The 22958-nt window shown below is 45.2% G+C and overlaps 1 protein-coding gene across 1 annotated transcript in view; it reads left to right on the top strand.

Annotated features, from left to right (window-relative positions):
• The window catches only part of LOC140375882 (inhibitor of nuclear factor kappa-B kinase subunit epsilon-like), a gene marked incomplete at its 3' end in the record, with an annotated part of 32499 nt that extends 11431 nt beyond the window's left edge, over positions 1–21068 (top strand). The window contains exons 6-15 of the mRNA XM_072461925.1: positions 1186–1346; positions 6719–6829; positions 10514–10693; positions 12255–12451; positions 12966–13024; positions 13095–13186; positions 13261–13362; positions 20611–20656; positions 20730–20842; positions 20942–21068. Coding sequence (XP_072318026.1) covers positions 1186–1346; positions 6719–6829; positions 10514–10693; positions 12255–12451; positions 12966–13024; positions 13095–13186; positions 13261–13362; positions 20611–20656; positions 20730–20842; positions 20942–21068 — 1188 coding nt within the window. The remainder of the gene's footprint in view (positions 1–1185; positions 1347–6718; positions 6830–10513; positions 10694–12254; positions 12452–12965; positions 13025–13094; positions 13187–13260; positions 13363–20610; positions 20657–20729; positions 20843–20941) is intronic.
• Positions 21069–22958: the final 1890 nt, after the last annotated feature.

The following is a 22958-nucleotide window of genomic DNA, read 5'->3' as shown; positions in this document are numbered from 1 at the left end:
ATTTACTTCTAACAAATACATTTACTTCTAACACATACATTTACTTCTAACAAATACATTTACTTTTAACACATACATTTACTTCTAACAAATACATTTACTTCTAACATACATTTACTTCTAACACATACATTTACTTCTAATATACATTTACTTCTAACAAATACATTTACTTTTAACACATACATTTACTTCTAACAAATACATTTACTTCTAACAAATACATTTACTTCTAACATACATTTACTTCTAACATACATTTACTTCTAACATACATTTACTTTTAACACATACATTTACTTCTAACAAATACATTTACTTCTAACACATACATTTACTTTTAACACATACATTTACTTCTAACAAATACATTTACTTCTAACATACATTTACTTCTAACAAATACATTTACTTCTAACATACATTTACTTCTAACACATACATTTACTTCTAACACATACATTTACTTCTAACAAATACATTTACTTCTAACACATACATTTACTTCTAACACGTACATTTACTTCTAACACGTACATTTACTTCTAACACATACATTTACTTCTAACAAATACATTTACTTCTAACACATACATTTACTTCTAACACATACATTTACTTCTAACAAATACATTTACTTCTAACAAATACATTTACTTCTAACGTACATTTACTTCTAACACATACATTTACTTCTAACACATACATTTACTTCTAACACATACATTTACTTCTAACAAATACATTTACTTCTAACGTACATTTACTTCTAACACATACATTTACTTCTAACAAATACACTGCACTGTTTCTTCTACATAATCGTACTTAAACTCGTCGTGAATCCCTCATTTCAACTGAAGGGTCTAAGTATATCTACTTCAAAATATCACACATGATAAACAGAAATTAAAATGTTACAATTTATAGATTTATATGAAAGAGATAATTTGGTCTGTGGGAAAAATAATTAGTGTTAAAATTGAGATAGAAAATTATTTTAGCAGTTTTAACCTAAGAAATGTGCTCTGAATATATAAATGAATTAGATTTGTTTAAAACGGCTGAATCAGGCGATAAACAAGCCTCTGTGTCCTGCACCAGCAGAGCGCCCTCTTGTGGATGTACAGAAGTGTGACAGTGTTGTAATACACAGTAGATATGGAATGTAACTTGTGCCTGCAGCACCCGGACATGTACGAGCGCGCCGTCCTGAGGAAGCCTCATCAGAAGTCCTACGGCGTGAACGTGGATCTGTGGAGCATCGGCGTCACCTTTTACCACGCCGCCGCCGGGGCCCTGCCCTTCACGCCGTACGGAGGGCCGCGCAAGAACAAGCCCACCATGTACGTGCAGGACGCAAGTATTCTAGTATTCTAGTCACACCCACGGCGACGCCTCATACTCACGGCGACGCCTCATCCTCGCGGCGACGCCTCATCCTGCGGCACACTTCCTGTTTAAGGCAAGGCAAGGCAAGGCAAGGCAAGTTTATTTGTAGAGCACATTTCATACACAAGGCAATTCAAAGTGCTTCACACAGCAGGAAAAATGCATTCAAATCACAAAGAAATTACAGAAATACAATAAAATTAACTAAATTAAAAATTATCAATCCAACTGATTTTCTAAACTAATAAAATCACAAACAAAAGAGAAGAGTGCAAAGAAAAAATCCTTTCAGTCATATGCGCAGCTAAACAAAACAGTTTTTAGCTTAGATTTGAACATTGTCAGAGTAGAAGCCTGTCTCACATCTTCAGGAAGACTGTTCCAGATTTTAGCTGCATAAAACTGAAACGCAGATTCCCCATGTTTTGTCCTGACTCTGGGCACCAGCAGGAGGCAGGTCCCTGAGGTCCTCAGAGTCCGAGATGGTTCATATGGCACTAACATATCCAAGATGTACTTTGGTGCTAGGCCATGGAGAGACTTGTACACAAGCAGAGCTGCTTTAAAGTCTATTCTCTGAGCCACAGGGGGCAGTGCAGAGACCTGAGAACAGGACTAATGTGATCATACTTCCTGGTTCTAGTCAGGACCCGAGCAGCAGCGTTCTGGATGTACTGCAGCTGTTTTACAGCTCGTTTGGAGAGGCCAGTGAGCAGGCCGTTACAGTCTAATCTACTGGAGACAAACGCATGGATAAGTCTCTCTAAATCTGGTTTTGACACTATATTTTTGATTTTGGCAATGTTTTTTAGATGGTAAAAAGCTGCTGATGTTATTGATTTGACGTGGCTATTAAAGTTCAAGTCTGAGTCCATTATTACCCTCAGATTTCTAATTTGGTTTGTAGGTTTTAGAGCGAGACTCTGGAGGTGACCGCTAACACTTTCTCTTTGTTTCTGTGGGCCAAAAACGATTATTTCAGTCTTGTCTGAGTTCAGCTGGAGAAAGTTGTTTTGCATCCACAAACTGATCTGTTGGATGCAGTGACAGAGTGAATCTACTGGTCCAGAGTCACCTGCCGATAGTGAAACATAGATCTGAGTGTCGTCTGCATAATTGTGATAGGACACATTTTCACTGCGTATCAACTGACCCAACGGCAGCATGTAGAGGTTGAACAGAAGGGGACCCAGGACTGACCCTTGGGGCACTCCACAGGTCAGGGTCATGTGGTCTGAGACACAGCTGCCAATTTCAACAAAGTACTTCCTGTCTTCCAGATAGGACCTTAACCAGTTTAGGGCAGTGCCAGTGATGCCCACCCAGTCCTCTAGTCTCTGTAAGAGGATCCCATGATCGACAGTGTCAAAAGCAGCACTCAGATCTAACAGAATTAAGACTGAGGCTTTGCCCGTGTCAGTGTTCAGGCGGATGTCATTTGTCACCTTGACAAGAGCAGTCTCAGTGCTGTGATGAGGTCTAAAACCTGACTGAAAAACATCAAATGAGTTGTTTATTAAGAGGAAATCTGTGAGCTGTTGGTAAACAACCTTTTCAAGGACTTTGCCCCAAAATGGCAGATTAGAGATGGGCCGGTAATGACTCAGTACTGCGGCATCAAGACTGCTCTTCTTTAGGAGAGGCTTTATGACCGCAGTTTTCAAAGACATTGGGAATGTTCCAGATTGAAGCGACATGTTAACTATGTGAGTGAGTGGTGCTAACAAACTGTTCAGCACAGACTTTAGAAATTTGGTGGGTAACACATCAAGGCAGCATGTAGATGAACTCAGACTGGTGATGATCTCATGGACAGTTTTGTCAGTTACTGGTGCAAAGTGAGTTAGCTCTAAGTGTCTTGGTGGTTTTAGGGTAATTTTTTGCATTGTGGGATTTATAGCATTTTTAATGCCCTGAACTTTGTCATTAAAGAATAATGCAAACTCATTACACTTGGATGTGGAAATGAGTTCTAACGGCAGCTGAGCTGGAGGGTTTGTTAATCTGTTTACTGTGGCAAACAGGACACGCGAGTTGTTACTGCAGCTTCCAATTATTTCAGAAAAATATCTTTCCCTAGTTCTACATAAGATTAGGTTGTACATGTTCAGCTTTTCTTTGTAAATCTCTTTTTGAACCTGGAGCTTTGACTTGCGCCATTTCCGTTCGGCCCTGCGGCACTCCCTTTTCTGTGCCCTGACCGAATCATCATTTCTCCACGGCGCCTTCTGCTTATTTTTAACCATTTTAGCCTTTATAGGGGCGATGGTGTCCAGAACATTCAAAACACTAGATGTAACAGAGTTCAACAAATCATTTACATTAGAACATGAGACATTTTCAAAGTTTATCATTTCCATAAACAGTGCACCTGTGCCATCACTTATGTGTCTCCTCTGAACAACTGCAGGACCAACCGGAGGTTTGGGAGAAACAGACAGGTTAAAGAAGACACAGAAATGATCAGACAGAGCAACATCGATCACATTAACATTTGAAATATTTACCCCCTTTGTAATTATGAGATCTAGAGTGTGTCCTTTGCTGTGGGTGGGGCCTCTCACATGCTGAGTAAGACTGAAGGTTTCAAGGACAGCATCAAGCTCTTTAGCGTTTCTGTCACAAATATTATCAACATGCACATTGAAATCACCTGTAATGACCAAACCATCAAAGTCTGTGCATATGACTGAAAGCATCTCAGTAAAATCATCAATAAAACTTTGGCAGTGCTGGGGAGGCTTGTATAAAACAATGAAGAGAATGGATGGAGACCGTTTTAGCTCCATTTTAAAGGATACATACTCAAATGATGAAAACACCCCAAAAGACAACCTGCGGGTAATTATTTCATCTCTAAAGACAGCACAGACTCCACCCCCTTTTTTGTTTTCTCGTGTTTCAGATTCAAACTTAAAGTTGGGTGGAGCAGATTCTATCAGAACTACATTTCCTGTGTTTTTGTCAAGCCATGTTTCAGTTAAAAACATAAAATCAAGATTATAAGAAGAAATACAATTATTAATTAAGAGATATTTGTTACATAAGGATCTGACATTTAGCACAGTAAGTTTCAGACTAGTTTCAGTGGGACTGGGCTTTATCTTTTCACAGGGAATATGAATCACATTTCTCAGATTGGGCCTGACTCGCATTTTGTTTTTCCATCTGTGTGATGATGTGGCTACAGAAATAGCACTAGGGGGGGCTCTTTTTACATAGGGCCCCGGGTTGGTTTGATTTTTAATGTGACAATAAGTCCCGGCAACGCTGAGACCCAGTGCATCCTAGCTATGGGAGATACCAGGTGAAAGGCGAGGTTGGATGGGTGGTGGGGCTTTTGTAGCCAAGGAGAGTTTGGGACCAGGTGAGAGGCGAGGGGGGATGGGTGGTGGGGCTTTTGTTGGTGTAGTCGGCATAGCCCTTGCTATATTGGGCGTGAGTGGAGCCATCTTAATGCCTGATTTGATCAGACTTTCAAAATGGCTGGGAAGGCCCATGGGTGAGAGTGGAGATGAGAAGGAGAATGATGAATCTTTAGTGGGAGTAGATGTTGCAGGGGGAACCCAGGGCTGGTGTGAAGGCAGGGGCGATGACAGGGATGTTGTTGGGCTTGTCACAGATGGGTCCAAGGCCTTTGAAGATTGTTCCTTTGCTGGAGGTGAATGTGGACCAGCTGGAGCTGAATCCTTTGCTGGTGGTGGTGGAGCAGCTGCTGATGAATCCTTTGGTGGAGGCTGAGGTTGTGGTGCTTTTGATGTTGAAACATTGGCTCGGTCTCTGGCTGATGGAGCAGGAATTCTTCTCTCATTCCTTTCTTCTCTAACTATCTGCTCAGGACCCTGTCCAGGCCCAGTCCAATGCCTCAGAGCGTGGAGCAGGTTCTCTGTCAGCACCCTCACTCCACCTCTGCATAGGTGGGGGCCATTTCTCTTAAACAGGTCCTCTCGTTTCCAGAATAGATAGAAGTTCTCAATGTAGTGTAGTCCTCTAGGGGTACACTCTTTGGACAGCCATGTGTTCAGCTGAAGAAGCCGGCTAAACTTGTTTATCCTCCTGTCGATGTTTGGAAGAGGTCCACTTATGAATGTTTTGATTTCCATTTTATCAAGCACGTCGAATAACTTCAAGAAGTCTTTTTTCAAAACTTCAGTCTGTTCCTGCCGCATGTCCACTGCACCCACGTGCACAATCAGCTGTTTAGCTCCTCCATGCTTAGCCATAATATTTGGAAGGAGTGACGTTATCTCAGAAACAGTGGCGCTTGGAAAAGAATGTGTGTTTATCTTTTCATGCGTCACGTGACTTATCGCGCCGTCCCCAACTAAAACAATCTTGACCTTGGCTCCTGGCACAGATCCTCCTCGCTGTATTTTGGCCACGTCATCTTTCCTTTTTTCATTTAATTCCATCTCTGAAAGTGGTAAAAATCTGTTGGTGAGCTGTATTTTAGGTGACTTCACGTTATCTTTGTATCGTTTAGGCTTTGCTCCAAGAAACAGCCTGGTCTTTCTGGTTTTTAGACAGTTTTGGAAACGACACAGAGTCACTGCGGTTTAGGTTGAAAGTAGCAGTTTTTCTTGTAAAAAGTGTGCTCTTCTTACCGTCGGTTGACACAGGAATGGTATCGTGAAGAACTTTTTCAGATTCCAAAACAAATATCCGTGTTTTCAGCTCATTAATTTCTTGTTGATATTTCCGACAGCGTTCACAGTTCTCCCTTCTTCTCACGGACATGTCGCTGGCGTCAGATATGTCGTTAAAACTGGAAAAATGTTCTTAAAATCCTTGGTTTACTTGAAAAAGTCTAAAGCAAAAATGTTTGGAAGACAAAAACTGATTAAAAAGCAAAATAAATAAGGAAAGCAGCGATAGCAAGCGGAGCGAGCAAAAAAGCGTGTGCACTCTTCGGAAGCAGGAAACAGGAAATGTTAATTAAGCCCCTCCTCCAGGAAGCATTATGTACCTGTAACACGCAAAAATGTTACAGTTACAGAATTTCCTTCTGTGACGTCATCAATTACAAACAGGAAGTGAAATTACAAACCTAAAAAAAATAGCTATTTTGTGATAACATATTTATAAATTTGAGCAAAATTAAAAATATATTAAACTTGACTGCGTTTTAGTTCAATGAGTGATCCAACCTGTAGGGGGCGCTTTAAATCACTTTTCTGCTCAGAATGCAACACAAAGTCAAGGGAAACCCACTAACATTATTGATTTATGTATTTATTTTCTCGCTCAAACAAAACATAAAACATGGATAAAGATAATTAACATATATATTTTATGTGTTGTTACTTTTGAGTGTTTGTGTTTTCAGGCACAAAATCACCACAGAGAAGCCGACAGGGGCCATAGCCGGGGTGCAGCGCGTGGACGGGGGCCCCATCGAGTGGAGCTACAAGCTTCCTCACAGCTGCAGGCTCACGCAGTAGGAACCAGAGACATCTTTGTTACCACTGTCTATATGCAGGCTCACGCAGTAGGAACCAGAGACATCTTTGTTACCACTGTCTATATGCAGGCTCACGCACTAGGAACCAGAGACATCTTTGTTACCACTGTCTATATGCAGGCTCACGCAGTAGGAACCAGAGACACCTTTGTTACCACTGTCTATATGCAGGCTCACGCAGTAGGAACCAGAGACATCTTTGTTACCACTGTCTATATGCAGGCTCACGCAGTAGGAACCAGAGACATCTTTGTTACCACTGTATATATGCAGACTCACACAGTAGGAACCAGATACACCTTTGTTACCACTGTCTCTATGCAGGCTCACGCAGTAGGAACCAGAGATATCTTTGTTACCACTGTCTATATGCAGGCTCACGCAGTAGGAACCAGAGACATCTTTGTTACCACTGTCTATATGCAGGCTCACGCAGTAGGAACCAGAGACATCTTTGTTACCACTGTATATATGCAGACTCACACAGTAGGAACCAGAGACACCTTTGTTACCACTGTCTATATGCAGGCTCACGCAGTAGGAACCAGAGACATCTTTGTTACCACTGTCTATATGCAGACTCACACAGTAGGAACCAGAGACATCTTTGTTACCACTGTCTATATGCAGACTCACACAGTAGGAACCAGAGACATCTTTGTTACCACTGTATATATGCAGACTCACACAGTAGGAACCAGAGACACCTTTGTTATCACTGTCTATATGCAGGCTCACGCAGTAGGAACCAGAGACATCTTTGTTACCACTGTCTATATGCAGGCTCACGCAGTAGGAACCAGAGACATCTCTGTTACCACTGTATATATGCAGACTCACACAGTAGGAACCAGAGACACCTTTATTACCACTGTATAAATGCAGACTCACACAGTAGGAACCAGAGACACCTTTGTTACCACTGTCTATATGCAGGCTCACGCAGTAGGAACCAGATACACCTTTGTTACCACTGTCTATATGCAGACTCACGCAGTAGGAACCAGAGACACCTTTGTTACCACTGTCTATATGCAGGATCACGCAGTAGGAACCAGAGACATCTTTGTTACCACTGTATATATCCAGACTCACACAGTAGGAACCAGAGACACCTTTGTTACCACTGTCTATATGCAGGCTCACGCAGTAGGAACCAGAGACATCTTTGTTACCACTGTCTATATGCAGGCTCACACAGTAGGAACCAGAGACATCTTTGTTACCACTGTATATATGCAGGCTCACGCAGTAGGAACCAGAGACATCTTTGTTACCACTGTATATATGCAGACTCACACAGTAGGAACCAGAGACACCTTTGTTACCACTGTCTATATGCAGGCTCACGCAGTAGGAACCAGAGACATCTTTGTTACCACTGTCTATATGCAGGCTCACGCAGTAGGAACCAGAGACATCTTTGTTACCACTGTATATATGCAGACTCACACAGTAGGAACCAGAGACACCTTTGTTACCACTGTATATATGCAGACTCACACAGTAGGAACCAGAGACACCTTTGTTACCACTGTCTATATGCAGGCTCACGCAGTAGGAACCAGATACACCTTTGTTACCACTGTCTATATGCAGACTCACACAGTAGGAACCAGAGACACCTTTGTTACCACTGTCTATATGCAGGCTCACACAGTAGGAACCAGAGACACCTTTGTTACCACTGTCTATATGCAGGCTCACGCAGTAGGAACCAGAGACACCTTTGTTACCACTGTCTATATGCAGGCTCACGCAGTAGGAACCAGAGACACCTTTGTTACTACTGTCTATCTGCAGACTCACGCAGTAGGAACCAGAGACACCTTTGTTACCACTGTATATATGCAGGCTCACGCAGTAGGAACCAGAGACACCTTTGTTACCACTGTCTATATGCAGGCCCACGCAGTAGGAACCAGAGATACCTTTGTTACCACTGTCTATATGCAGGCTCACGCAGTAGGAACCAGGGCCACCTTTGTTACCACTGTCTATATGCAGGCTCACACAGTAGGAACCAGGGCCACCTTTGTTACCACTGTCTACATGCAGGCTCACACAGTAGGAACCAGGGCCACCTTTGTTACCACTGTCTATATGCAGGCTCACGCAGTAGGAACCAGGGCCACCTTTGTTACCACTGTCTATATGCAGGCTCACACAGTAGGAACCAAGGCCACCTTTGTTACCACTGTCTATATGCAGGCTCACACAGTAGGAACCAGAGACACCTTTGTTACCACTGTCTATATGCAGGCTCACGCAGTAGGAACCAGAGACACCTTTGTTACCACTGTCTATATGCAGGCTCACACAGTAGGAACCAGAGACACCTTTGTTACCACTGTATATATGCAGACTCACGCAGTAGGAACCAGAGACACCTTTGTTACCACTGTCTATATGCAGGCTCACGCAGTAGGAACCAGAGACACCTTTGTTACCACTGTATATATGCAGACTCACACAGTAGGAACCAGAGACACCTTTGTTACCACTGTCTATATGCAGACTCACGCAGTAGGAACCAGAGACACCTTTGTTACCACTGTCTCTATGCAGGCTCACGCAGTAGGAACCAGGGCCACCTTTGTTACCACTGTCTATATGCAGGCTCACGCAGTAGGAACCAGGGCCACCTTTGTTACCACTGTCTATATGCAGGCTCACGCAGTAGGAACCAGAGACACCTTTGTTACCACTGTCTATATGCAGGCTCACACAGTAGGAACCAGAGACACCTTTGTTACCACTGTCTATATGCAGACTCACACAGTAGGAACCAGAGACATCTTTGTTACCACTGTCTATATGCAGACTCACACAGTAGGAACCAGAGACATCTTTGTTACCACTGTATATATGCAGACTCACACAGTAGGAACCAGAGACACCTTTGTTACCACTGTCTATATGCAGGCTCACACAGTAGGAACCAGAGACACCTTTGTTACCACTGTCTATATGCAGACTCACACAGTAGGAACCAGAGACATCTTTGTTACCACTGTCTATATGCAGACTCACACAGTAGGAACCAGAGACATCTTTGTTACCACTGTATATATGCAGGCTCACGCAGTAGGAACCAGGGCCACCTTTGTTACCACTGTCTATATGCAGACTCACGCAGTAGGAACCAGGGCCACCTTTGTTACCACTGTCTATATGCAGACTCACACAGTAGGAACCAGAGACACCTTTGTTACCACTGTCTATATGCAGACTCACGCAGTAGGAACCAGGGCCACCTTTGTTACCACTGTCTATATGCAGGCTCACACAGTAGGAACCAGGGCCACCTTTGTTACCACTGTCTATATTTTCCCTTGGACTCTAAGAGCAGGAAGATAATTCAATTTTTTTGATTTTTTGCCTTATATAATTTATATAAAACATATTTATATAAAAAAACTAAAAATTGACTCATTTATTTTTTTAGACCTTTTTTTTGGTAACTTTTTTAAAACAACACATGAAACAAGACAAACATCCTAACCACATCCAAAGTTGGTCAAATCTGTTCAATTTTGTTCATTTTCTCTTTATATTTCTCAATCCCAATTTGGCCAAAGGGCGAAAGGCGCTCTGACTCTGACCTCTGACCTCTGACCTGTGCGTACGCGTAACTCCTCCCCTGTGTTACTTGTCCAGGGGCCTGAGGGTGCAGCTGGTCCCCGTGCTGGCCGGGGTCCTGGAGGCCGACCCGGACAAGTGCTGGGGCTTTGACCAGTTCTTCACGGCGACCACCAACATCCTGCAGAGGCTCGCCGTGCACGTGTTCTCACTGCAGCAGGGCGCGCAGCTCTGCGCCTACGTGCACCACTACAGCACGTACGTCCAACCATTCACCTTCTCTCATCATGAAGGAGATAAGATAAGACTTTATTTGTCCACACAATGGGGAAATTGCGATGTTGCAACGCAAGTAGATACAGAAGAGAAGAGCAGAAAACTTATAGGATTCTTAATAGAAAAACTCTTATAAACAAAACTCCTATAGACAGAACCTCTCATATTCTTAATAAGGAATGGAGGGAAAATAAAATAAAAATATTAAATAAAATGAAAATAGCTAGCATAAGACAAATAATACTAATAATAGTGGTAAAGTAAACACTTATTTACATCAGTAATTGCACATGAATATGAGGGTAAATAATGAGCGCGTCTGCGGCTGTGAGAGCGACACTTGTTGTATCCTTACCAAAATAAAAGCGCAGACGTAGCTCAGTTGGTGTTAGTTTAGGCAGTTAAATCCCCTCATGAACGTTTGCTTCCTGTTGTGTCCTTGGGCTAAACTCTGAACAGATTTTGGCGCCGTCTTCTCACTTGGAGCAATAGAACGGCTGCACCAAAATCTGTTCACATCAGCCGACCAAACACATGACGGAGACCGAGACGTCAATGTACGACACGTAAAGGCCGGTCTGAACTTACGATTGGTTTCTTATTATATTATTTCAAGATTATGAGGATGTAAAGGCACAAGAGCAGAAGATAAGCAGAGAAGGACTGAGCTAACCGCCGTCTTTTGACCGTTTAATCTGCCTTTTCAATTATGTTTTCTAGTACTTCACTGTGTTTTTAGTAGTTTTGCGTGAGATCCTGAGCATTTTGTGACACGTCATCATTGCTCGAAGCACAGAGCACGTTTCTTTCTTCTTCCCGCTCAGAGCCTTTATCCACTCAGCTCCTTTTGCTTGGAATATGTTGGAAAAAGACTGGAAACGGACTGAGGTCTTGTCCTTAAATGCCTTTAAAACCAGGCTTTTCTATAACTTATAACCTCTCAGTGGGATCCTCCAGGTTAAATAAAGCTTAAATAAAGGTAAAATAAAGGGTAAATTAAGGTAAAATAAATCCTAAAAACACAGTTGTAGCTCTCCTTTCCTCTCAGTGGGATCCTCCAGGTTAAATAAAGGTTAAATAAAGGTTAAATAAAGGTTAAATAAGGGTTAAATAAAGGTTAAATAAAGGTTAAATGAAGGATAAATAAAGGTTAAATAAGGGTTAAATAAAGGTTAAATAAAGGTTAAATAAAGGTTAAATAAGGGTTAAATAAAGGTTAAATGAAGGTTAATTAAAGGTTAAATGAGGGTTAAATGAAGGTTAAATAAAGGTTAAATGAAGGGCTAAATAAGGGTTAGATAAAGGTTAAATAAAGGTTAAATGAAGGTTAAATGAAGGTTAAAGGTTAAATAAAGGTTAAATAAAGGTTAAATGAAGGTTAAATGAAGGTTAAATGAAGGTTAAAGGTTAAATAAAGGTTAAATAAAAGGTTAAATAAAGGTTAAATAAAGGTTAAATAAAAGGTTGAATAAAGGTTAAATAAAGGTTAAATAAAGGTTAAATGAAGGTTAAATAAAGCTCTCTGTGCCTCTGTGCTCTGCAGCGTGGCCGTGTTCCTGGAGGATGTCAGCGCTCAGACGGGTTTGCCTCCTCAGCAGCAGACGTTACTGCACCTGGGCCACGAGCTGCCACTAGAGGGCAACATGAAGGTGGTGAACCTGCCCCACACGTCTCCACAGCGCCCCCTGCTGCTGCTCAGCCACTGCCCCGACAACAGCTCCAGCCTGCCCTTCAGAGAGCGTAAGAGAGCAGTCTGAGGCCGCTCACATCAGAACACGCTCATAAAGAAGTGGAAACAGTTACTTCTTTGTGCCATTTAACATCGTTTTGAGGGACATTGTGACTATAGGTTAATCAATAATTCAGTGATTTTTCAGGCCCCAATAGAATCGTAAGAACAAAAAAAAAAAAGACAAATCGTGACAATTTTAGAAGCAAAAGTAAGTATTTTGTATTAAATCTCAGTGAGGAATCTGTCTGTTTTTGTCACATTGATTTTATTTTGTCAAGTTCGATTTCATAAACATGGAAATTAAAGTTTATATTAAATTTTATATTTTCATTAATTGTGATGTTCTTCCTCACCACAGTCATAACACAAGCGTTTTATAGTTTTATATAATCCCTTGTTTTGAGTGTTGAAATTATTACTTCACTGTTTGTGACGTATTTTTTACCCCATTTAATTGACATGTATTTGTATTTGCGCTGCTAGTTTTATATTTGAATAAGTCGTATGTCTTTTGTTCTGTAGCTGAGTCTCCAGTCATTCCACCTAAGTTCGATGTGATCGCAGACTACAGTTTCACTAAGGTAATCCTGCATTTCACTCTTTCCTTTTGACGTATAAATCTACAAACTTCAAACACTGTGTTTTCTTCAGACAATAGTTGGAGTTGTTCATCAATATCTTCGAATAGTTAAAATGCTGCATTTACATCGAGACCTGCTGTTACAAGGATATTACTGCTACATGTGAGACGCTGGTATTACGTTATTTTACTGTCTGGAAGTGTTTTTCATGTGTTTTTGTGTGATATTGTCCTCAGAATGAAGCTGCGTGGAGAGTGCAGAGAAGCCATGTTCAGTATCTCAAAGATCACGTTAAGACTTCAGTCCTGTTTCAATGTTGAGCAAAGGATCTACGCTCTGTGAGTATTGACTGTCACGATGTTTCTGTGCTTTTAACCTGAGATGATACAACTCCACCTCAAATACCTCAGATGTCCTGTATATTGGGCTAAACTGACCATTTAATCAGGTTTTAATGCTGTTTCCTGGTCTCGTTTGAGCTTGTTTGAGTCTGAACCTCCTGACGTCCAGGAAGTTCCTCAGTGTTTTTAAAGTTCCCGTTAAGAGGGATCAGTCAAATACAGAAAAGAAGTTACTAATGATATTGAGTAACACAAACTGGTGCAGGAAGTAATATTTTGATGCCTGGTTTGTCCTGGGAGAGAACTATTATTTATTATTATTTATTTTTCTGTACAAGGATTAATAACACAGTAGGTGCCTAAAAAAGTATTGTTCAGGTGTCGTAGAAGTCCCAGTATCCGGGGAAAGTCAAAAGGAACTCATCAAACACTGATTATTTAAGTGCTCAAAGTGTCTTATGTCTATGATTCTTAACCCTGGATTACATGTATCATAGCGCCGGGGCCCTACTTTGGCCCCCGGCGCTATGATACATGTAATCCAGGGTCAAAAAGGTTCAGAATGTGTGTTTTAGCTTTTTATACAGCTCAACTCAATACGTTGACTTCATTTATGTGCATATTCATTATTGAAAGTACTTTACAAGATGCAGCAGAACTAAGTAACTCGTTAGAGCTCCCCCTGCTGTTCCCTTGTGAAATTACAGAAAATAGGAAGCAAAAACTATTAATATTATTCTTTTTTTTCTTTTTTTCTCATAATAAGAGTAGAATCATATAGAAAAACATTTCACATCGACAAATATAAAACAGAGCCAGGGTTTCTCAGGAGAGTTATCTTCAGGTCGATGCCAGCTGCTTTTCCGCTCAGAGACAGCAGGGGGCGACGACGGACACTTCAAACTCCCTTAAAAAACATATTTAATAATAATAAATAAATATAGCCGCAAGCGGCAATGATCGGCCCTCGCCACGCCGCCGCCACGCCGCAAGAGGAGCCCCAATTGTCCTTTTATTACGCCTACTGCTGAATCTGTGACGCTGTCACATCTTCTCCCCTTTGTTTTACATCAAAAAGCTATTTTATTTTGAATTCTTGGCAAAATGTGCGGCTTTGTCGCACAGACACCGTGACTCTTTGAATGAAAATGTGGATAACTTTTGATGGTCCTGAAGATGAGTCTCACCAAATTTCAGGTTAATAGGGCTGACGCCCTGGGAGGAGTTTGTGAAAGTCTAAAGTGTAAACATGAAAGGTTTCGGTCATCGTTACGACAACGCCATAACAATTATGACATGAGTCATTGACTTTTTTGATGGGGATGCTAAAATTGAGTTGTGTGTCAAATTTCATATAATTTCGCAAAACTAAACATTTAACCTCCATATAAAATCTGTAGGGGGCGCTGTGGCGCCAAATGAATTTATTTCACTTCAAGTAGGTTTAGGGCAAAGAGTTTAACAACTGATTCTAATTTGACGCAATTCGGACTTTATCTGCGCAAACGGCAGAAATTTTAAATATGGGAGATTTCTGAAATTCTAGCTACAGTTTGCGGCTTCGCCGCTCAGAGACCGTGAGAGGTATCAATGTAATTTGGATAACTTTTGATGTCCCACTCCTCAGTAGCATTTTCACCAAATTTCAGCTTTTTAGGGCCAACGCCCTGGGAGGAGTTCGTAAAAGTACGACGTTTGGAAAAACTCCGAAGTCATGTTTAGCCATTTTTGAAGCAATATGGCCGACATTTGGTTGGGCGGACGGCGTTGCCGTAATAATATTTTTTACTTCTCTTGTCACCATCTACCTCTGCGCCAAATTTCATGATTCTACGATCAGATTTTTTTTGGGTCATTTCCCATCTCTCAATGCATTTTTGGTACATTTGGTGGCGCTGACGCGCCAATTTTTTTTATTTTAGAAAAGGGAAATAGCCAGAATGTAGAGAGGCACGATTTTTAGAGGTGTGCAAATTTTTGTGACTTTTCGTCAATGTTCACTGGGTGAAAAATAGGGGGGTTGGTCCCGAGAAGAAGAAAGAAAGAAAGAAAGAAAGAATAATATTCCGATGCGAAAACAATGTTTCCCATTTTTCAAATATCATAAACTATACATTTTCGGAAAGCGCTCGCGCTTTCCTACCTCATGGTGTGGGTCCCTGGTCACTGACGGGTACTTTCGATAATTTTGAGTGGGCTCCGCCCACTTTGTGTTTTTGGCCCTCTATACAGTAATAATGTTCAATTTTTGCATTACATGTTTATATGAACAGAACATGTAAGAGATGGGGAACGTATTTGTGAGCTACTTAGGGCAAATGAGTGCTTTATTCGCGGTCGTCATTCCAATGTAAAGTGCTCGTTTAGTGCGCACTTTTGCACGGGCTTCGCCCGTTTACAACGGTAATGTTCCATTTTCCTACAACTAATTAGTATGCACGGGGCGTGCATGAGTGGAGGAGTGCGTTAGTGAGTGTTTGAAAGTGGGCGAGCGCTTCGCGCTCGATTTCGTGCGCACTACGTGCGCACTTTCGCAGCCGTGCTTCGCACGGCCTTACGAGATTAATAGGCCTCTCGCCAGCTTGTGGCGCTCGGGCCTAATAATAATAACTTTTATTTATATAGCGCTTTTCAGTGACCCAAAGACGCTGAACATAATAAAAAAGAAGGGGGGGGTATTTACAGACAGGGGGGACAACACGTACAGAACACATTAATATACAGATAAAATGAACAAGACAGAAGAAGTAGAGAGAAAAAGATGGGGATGTAACAGGGGGTAGAAGAGTAGGCAATGGGGTAGAGGAGGCTAGGGGTAGGGGAGGTCATAGGCTTGGGTGAAGAGGTCTGTTTTTAGGCGGGATTTGAATGTTGTGAGTGAGGGAGAGTGGTGGACAGGTTGGGGGAGGGAGTTCCAGAGTCGGGGTGCTGTTCGGGAGAATGCTCTGTCGCCAAAAGTTTTGAGTCGGGATGTTGGTGCAGTCAGGGTGAGAGAGGAGGAGGATCGGAGAGCTCGGGTGGGGCGGTGGGGGATGAGGAGGTCAGACAGGTAGGGGGGGGCAAGGTGGTGAAGAGCTTTGAAGGTGAGGAGGAGTATTTTAAAGTTTATGCGCTGCTTGATGGGGAGAGAGTGGAGAGAGCGGAGAACGGGAGTGATGTGATCACGGGACCGGGTGTGGGTGAGGAGGCGGGTGTGGGTGAGGAGGCGGGTGTGGGTGAGGAGGAGGGTGTGGGTGAGGAGGAGGGTGTGGGTGAGGAGGCGGGTGTGGGTGAGGAGGCGGGTGTGGGTGAGGAGGCGGGTGTGGGTGAGGAGGCGGGTGTGGGTGAGGAGGCGGGTGTGGGTGAGGAGGCGGGTGTGGGTGAGGAGGCGGGCAGCGGAGTTTTGGACCATTTGGAGTCTGTGGAGGGAATGGGAGGAGATGCCAGTGAGGAGGGAGTTGCAGTAGTCGAGGCGGGAGGAGATGAAGGCATGGATGAGGGATTCAGCAGCGGGGAGGGTGAGGCAGTGTTGGATTTTGGCGATGCGGCGGAGGTGGAAGTATGAGGTCTTGACGATGTGGCTGACATGGGGAGTGAAGGAGAGGGTGGGGTCCATGATGACACCGAGATTGCGTACCAGGGTGGAGGGGGTGATGGTCGAGGTGTCGATGCTGAGTGAAAAGGGACCAGTTTTATTGAGAGTGGATTTGGTGCCAATGAGGAGGAGCTCTGTTTTGTCACTGTTCAGTTTGAGGAAGTTGAGAGTGAGCCATGATTTTATTGTAGAGATGCAGGTTTGGATGTGGCTGAGGGGAGGGTTTTGGGTGGATTTGGTGGTGAGGTATATCTGGGTGTCGTCAGCGTAGCAGTGAAAGTCCAGGTTGAGTTGGCAGAGGATGTGACCAAGGGGGAAGATGTAGCAGATGAAGAGGAGGGGGCCGAGGACTGAGCCCTGGGGGACCCCCTGCGTTACTGGGGAGAGGGTGGATGAGTGACCGGAGAGGGAAATGAACTCTTGCCTGTTGGTGAGGTAGGATGTGAGCCAGTCAAGTGCAGAGCCCTCAACACCCAGTTGGCGCAGCCTTTGTAGGAGGATGGAATGGTTTATAGTGTCAAAGGCTGCGCTGAGGTCTAGTAGTAACAGGATGTTGAGGGCCCCGGAGTCTGCAGAGGTGAGGAGATCGTTGAGGGCCCCGGAGTCTGCAGAGGTGAGGAGATCGTTGAGGGCCCCGGAGTCTGCAGAGGTGAGGAGATCGTTGAGGGCCCCGGAGTCTGCAGAGGTGAGGAGATCGTTGAGTACTTTGACCAGGGCTGTTTCAGTGCTGTGAAGTGGGCGGAAGCCAGATTGGAGGGGTTCATAGAGGTTGTTTGACTGGAGGTGGGTGTGAAGTTGGGCGGCGACGATGCGTTCCAGCGTTTTTGAGAGGAACGGCAGGTTGGAGATGGGGCGGTAGTTGGAGAGGTTGGCGGAGTCTAGGGTGGGTTTTTTGAGGATGGGGGTGATCGAGGAGGATCGTGAGGAGGTCGAGAGAGCAGGTGGTGGTTTTGGAAGCGGTGATGAGGTCTATGATATGAGAGGAGTTAACAGAGGAGAAGGTGGTGAGGGGAGGGAAGGGTGGGTGGTCAGGGAGAGAAGGGGGGGCAGGGGTGGGGGTGGTGATGGAGTTAATGGAGACGGCAGTCATGGAGCTGTTGATTTTGGAAATTTTGTCATTGAAGGCAAGGAGGAAAGAGTTGCAGAGGTCAGGGGAGGAGGGTGGAGTGATGTCCGGTGGCTGGAGCAGCTTGTTGACGGTGGAGAACAGGGTGCGAGGGCTCCGGTGGGAGCTGTTGATGAGGGTGGAGAGGTGGGCAGATTTGGCGGCTTGGAGAGCGTCACGGTAGGAGGAGATGTGTAATTGGAAGGCTTCTGGACGGTGAGGCGGGTTCTTTTGAGGAGTCGTTCGAGTTGGCGGCCAGTCTGCTTCATGGTGCGGAGTTCAGGGATGTACCAGGGGGCGGGGTTGATGTATGAGACAGAGGAGGTTTTCCAGGGGGCTAGGGAGTCAAGGGAGTCGGAGAGGGTGGTGTTGAGCATGACAGCATAGTCGTCGGGGGAAGAGGGGGGGGAGTCAGGGGGGAAAGCAGAGGATATGAGCTGGGAGAGCGTGAGGGGGTTGACTGACTTGATATTGCGGTAGGTGATGGTGCGTTTTTTGGGGTTGTGGGGCGAGGGTAGGGGGGCAGAGAAAAGGATGCAGAGATGATCAGAGAGTGGGAAGGGGAGGGGGTGGGGCTTAGATATGGGTAGGAGAGAGGAACAGACTAAGTCCAGAGTGTGGCCTTTGGTATGGGTGGGGAAGTCAATGTGTTGGGTGAGATGGAAGCAGTCCAGGAGAGAGAGGAAGTCGGATGTCAGTGGGGCGTTGGGGCAGTCAATGTGGATGTTGAAGTCACCAGTGAGTAGGAGGCGGGCAGAGAGAGAGAGGATGCCATGGTGAGGAGTTCAGACAATTCAGTGAGGAAAGAGGGGTGGGGCTTTGGGGGACAATAGATCAGGATAGCGGTGATAGAGTTGGGGAGGGAGAAGGCGAGGTATTCAAATGATGAGATGGATGGAAGGTTGAGGTTCAGTTCAGTGATGGATGTAGATTTTTTATGAATAACAGCAAGACCTCCCCCACGCCCGGAGAGGCGGGGTTTGGCAGTGTAAGTGTAGTTGGAGGGAGTGGCTTGGTTGAGAGCATAGAAGTCCAGGGGCTGTTGCCATGTTTCACAGAGGAGAAGCAGATCAATGTTATTGTCCAGTAGCAGTTCAGATATAACAGGTGATTTGTTGGAGAGGGAGCGGCAGTTCAGCAGTGCAAGGGAGATGGATGGGGGCGCGGAGATGGATGGGGGCGCGGAGATGGATGGGGGCGCAGGGGTGGGGGGGCGGAGGTTGCTGAGGTTGGCAGTGCGGCAGGTGGGGGTGACGGGGGGGGCGAAAACTAGTCCAGAGTGAGGGGATAGGTGAGCCGTCGTTGGAGTGTTGGTTATGGGAGAGACCAGAGCCCCTGTGGATGTAGCGGGGCCGGCGAAGGATCCCAGCTGAGCTAGCTGCAGAGGCAGCAGCAGCTGGGAGACGGTGGTTATGGTTGAGGAGGTGAAGGTCAGCAGCGGTGTAGGTGAGTAGGCGAGAAGTTGGTGGAGCGGTGGCCTGGAGGCGCGGGAGTGATAGTCCGAGGAGGAGATGGAACGTAGCAGCAGATGAGAGTAATCCAGTTAGAATGTTGGCGGTGGCTAGAGGCTGGTTAACTAGAAGCTGGTGGGCAGAGAGTTGTGAAAAAGCAGCAGTGGACCGGGTGTTGAAGCTGGTGGAGTGAGTGGCGTTGGTTGCCCCAGACCTTGTCTGCACGGCAGGGAGGCCCCGCGATACCATGACGGACCTCAGCAGGTGTTAAGCCAGCTGTTAGCTGGCGGCTAGGGCAGTAGATAGTCCAGGAGTGAGGGAGGAGATGATCGATGGACGGTGCAGTAATGTCCGATGAAGTTAAGGAACAGGGATGTAGACAGAAGACAACACAGAGACGCGGGAACAAAACAAAACAATGGAAACGACTAACAAAACAAAGACGTTGGGACAGAAGCGGCAGTCCACATACCAGACGCCGGCGTTGCTCTAGCCCAATCAAGACGCATTTGAGTCCAGTTTTGTGACCAGATCGCCCCCGTCTGTGGAGCGGGAAAGCAGAGAAACGGGGCTGTACCTTGGTTGTATGGGGCTGCTTTTCTCCGGGTGGAGCCGGTGCCCCGCTCTCCGTGTCTGCTCCTGTGGCGGGCTGGGGCCACACCTTCGCCCAGGTACAGACCTCCGGGGCGGCGGGTGCGGGAGCGCGGAGCCGGTGTTCGGGCGTGGAAACGCCGGTGCAGCGGAGGAGAAGCGGCGCCGCGTGCCGCTCGTGGTGGTGCGTGCGGCTCGTGGTGGTGCGTGCGGCTCGTGGTGGTGCGTGCGGCTCGTGGTGGTGCGTGCGGCTCGTGGTGGTGCGTGCGGCTCGTGGTGGTGCGTGCGGCTCGTGGTGGTGCGTGCGGCTCGTGGTGGTGCGTGCGGCTCGTGGTGGTGCGTGCGGCTCGTGGTGGTGCCGGTTGACGTATATTATATTTAACTATAACAGGGGCTACACAGACACTCAATAAGGTGAATATGTTACTTATTTCTGCTTTAAAACACCAGATGTGACACGTGCTGCATAAATCCAACGATTGATTCAAATGATTCAAATGTAACATCATATTTTTTACTTTCAGTGGTTCTAATGAAGATTCAGCCGACACCAGTCAAAAGCTTCACCAGGTGAGTTCAAATGGTACATCATAAAAACCATGCACTATATTTAATGTGGATATTAATAATGTGTAATCTTCAGGTCCACGAGCACTTGCCCATTTACTCGTCCGGGATCCAGGAGTTCCAGGACAAACTGGACCATCTTCTGATCGAACAGGCCAAACTCTCAGAGACACTGGACAGTGACAAGAGGTGAAAAGACACTTTATGGATCCACGAGAGGAAAGAATACGTCAAATCACTGAAAAGTACACGGAAGAGCAGTAAAATGTCACGCTCTTTCTTCCTCAGTGTCCAGAAGATGGAGATGCTGCTGCAGAAGATCGTGGCCGTCCATCACCAGTACAGGAAGGACCGGATGATCGGGAGTGAGTTCATCCACACAAACCACTTATTTATCCTCCTGGACCAGATTTATGTCTTATAAAGTATCGTGTCTGGTGTTTGAGGAAAAATGTAAAAAAAATATAGTCAAGTCCAGTTTTTCTGCAGAAACATTGTCATAATCGTAATGTTTTGTTCAGTTGCATCAATAACTTTATATTGTTGCTTCATCAATTTACGTTAAATACAAGGTTTTTTAATACATTTTAATAGATAAGTATTAAATCTTTGAGCTTATTACAAAGAAACATTAATTTATTCAAGTTGTGGTCTAGAATTGACTGTGACAATTTAGTTTTTGATATAAATAAATCCGTTGCACAGAGTGAGCAGTTCTAGTACAAAGTACAGTATTTGTACAGTATATCAGTTATATATAAGTTAGGAGTCAAAGTAGAAACGTAAAAAAAAAGTACTAGAATATTTCAGAACTATGTATTTGGGCCTTAAAACTCCTGCCACGGACACGATCAGTGGTTATATTTGGAGCATATTCTGACTGTAGGAAAAATGTCCATCGCAAAGAAATATATGACACAAACTGGGCCTAAAATCAATGACTTTATAACGAGCCTGAGGAAAATGTGTCCCCTACAGTGTCCCCTACAGTGTCCCCTACAGTGTCACCTACAGTGTCCCCTACAGTGTCCCCTACAGTGTTCCCTACAGTGTCACCTACAGTGTTCCCTACAGTGTCCCCTACAGTGTCCCCTACAGTGTTCCCTACAGTGTCACCTACTGTGTTCCCTACAGTGTCCCCTACAATGTTCCCTACAGTGTCACCTACAGTGTTCCCTACAGTGTCCCCTACAGTGTCCCCTACAGTGTCCCTACAGTGTTCCCTACAGTGTCCCCTACAGTGTTCCCTACAGTGTCACCTACTGTGTTCCCTACAGTGTCCCCTACAGTGTCCCCTACAGTGTCCCTACAGTGTTCCCTACAGTGTCACCTACAGTGTTCCCTACAGTGTCCCCTACAGTGTCACCTACAGTGTCCCCTACAGTGTCCCCTACAGTGTTCCCTACAGTGTCACCTACAGTGTCACCTACAGTGTCCTCTACAGTGTCCCCTACAGTGTCCCCTACAGTGTTCCCTACAGTGTCACCTACAGTGTTCCCTACAGTGTCCCCTACAGTGTCCCCTACAGTGTCCCCTACAGTGTTCCCTACAGTGTCACCTACAGTGTTCCCTACAGTGTCCCCTACAGTGTCACCTACAGTGTCCCCTACAGTGTCCCCTACAGTGTCCCCTACAGTGTTCCCTACAGTGTCCCTACAGTGTCCCTACAGTGTCCCCTACAGTGTCCCCTACAGTGTCCCCTACAGTGTCCCCTACAGTGTCACCTACAGTGTCCCTACAGTGTCCCCTACAGTGTCCCCTACAGTGTTCCCTACAGTGTCACCTACAGTGTTCCCTACAGTGTCCCCTACAGTGTCCCCTACAGTGTCCCTACAGTGTCCCCTACAGTGTCACCTACAGTGTCCCCTACAGTGTTCCCTACAGTGTCACCTACAGTGTCCCCTACAGTGTCCCCTACAGTGTCCCCTACAGTGTCCCCTACAGTGTCCCCTACAGTGTCCCTACAGTGTCCCCTACAGTGTCCCCTACAGTGTCCCCTACAGTGTCCCTACAGTGTCACCTACAGTGTCCCCTACAGTGTCCCCTACAGTGTCACCTACAGTGTCCCCTACAGTGTCCCCTACAGTGTCCCCTACAGTGTCACCTACAGTGTCCCCTACAGTGTTCCCTACAGTGTCACCTACAGTGTCCCCTAGAGTGTTCCCTACAGTGTCCCCTACAGTGTCCCCTACAGTGTCCCCTACAGTGTCCCCTACAGTGTCACCTACAGTGTCCCCTACTGTGTCCCCTACAGTGTCACCTACAGTGTCCCCTACAGTGTCCCCTACAGTGTTCCCTACAGTGT

The sequence above is a fragment of the Eucyclogobius newberryi genome, unplaced genomic scaffold (assembly GCF_026437365.1).
Source record: "Eucyclogobius newberryi isolate DKJ021-1_F unplaced genomic scaffold, fEucNew1.0.hap1 SCAF_341, whole genome shotgun sequence".
In the NCBI taxonomy this organism is placed as follows: domain Eukaryota; kingdom Metazoa; phylum Chordata; class Actinopteri; order Gobiiformes; family Gobiidae; genus Eucyclogobius; species Eucyclogobius newberryi.
Note: the sequence above shows the minus strand (reverse complement) of the source record. Positions and strands in the feature narration are given on the sequence as shown.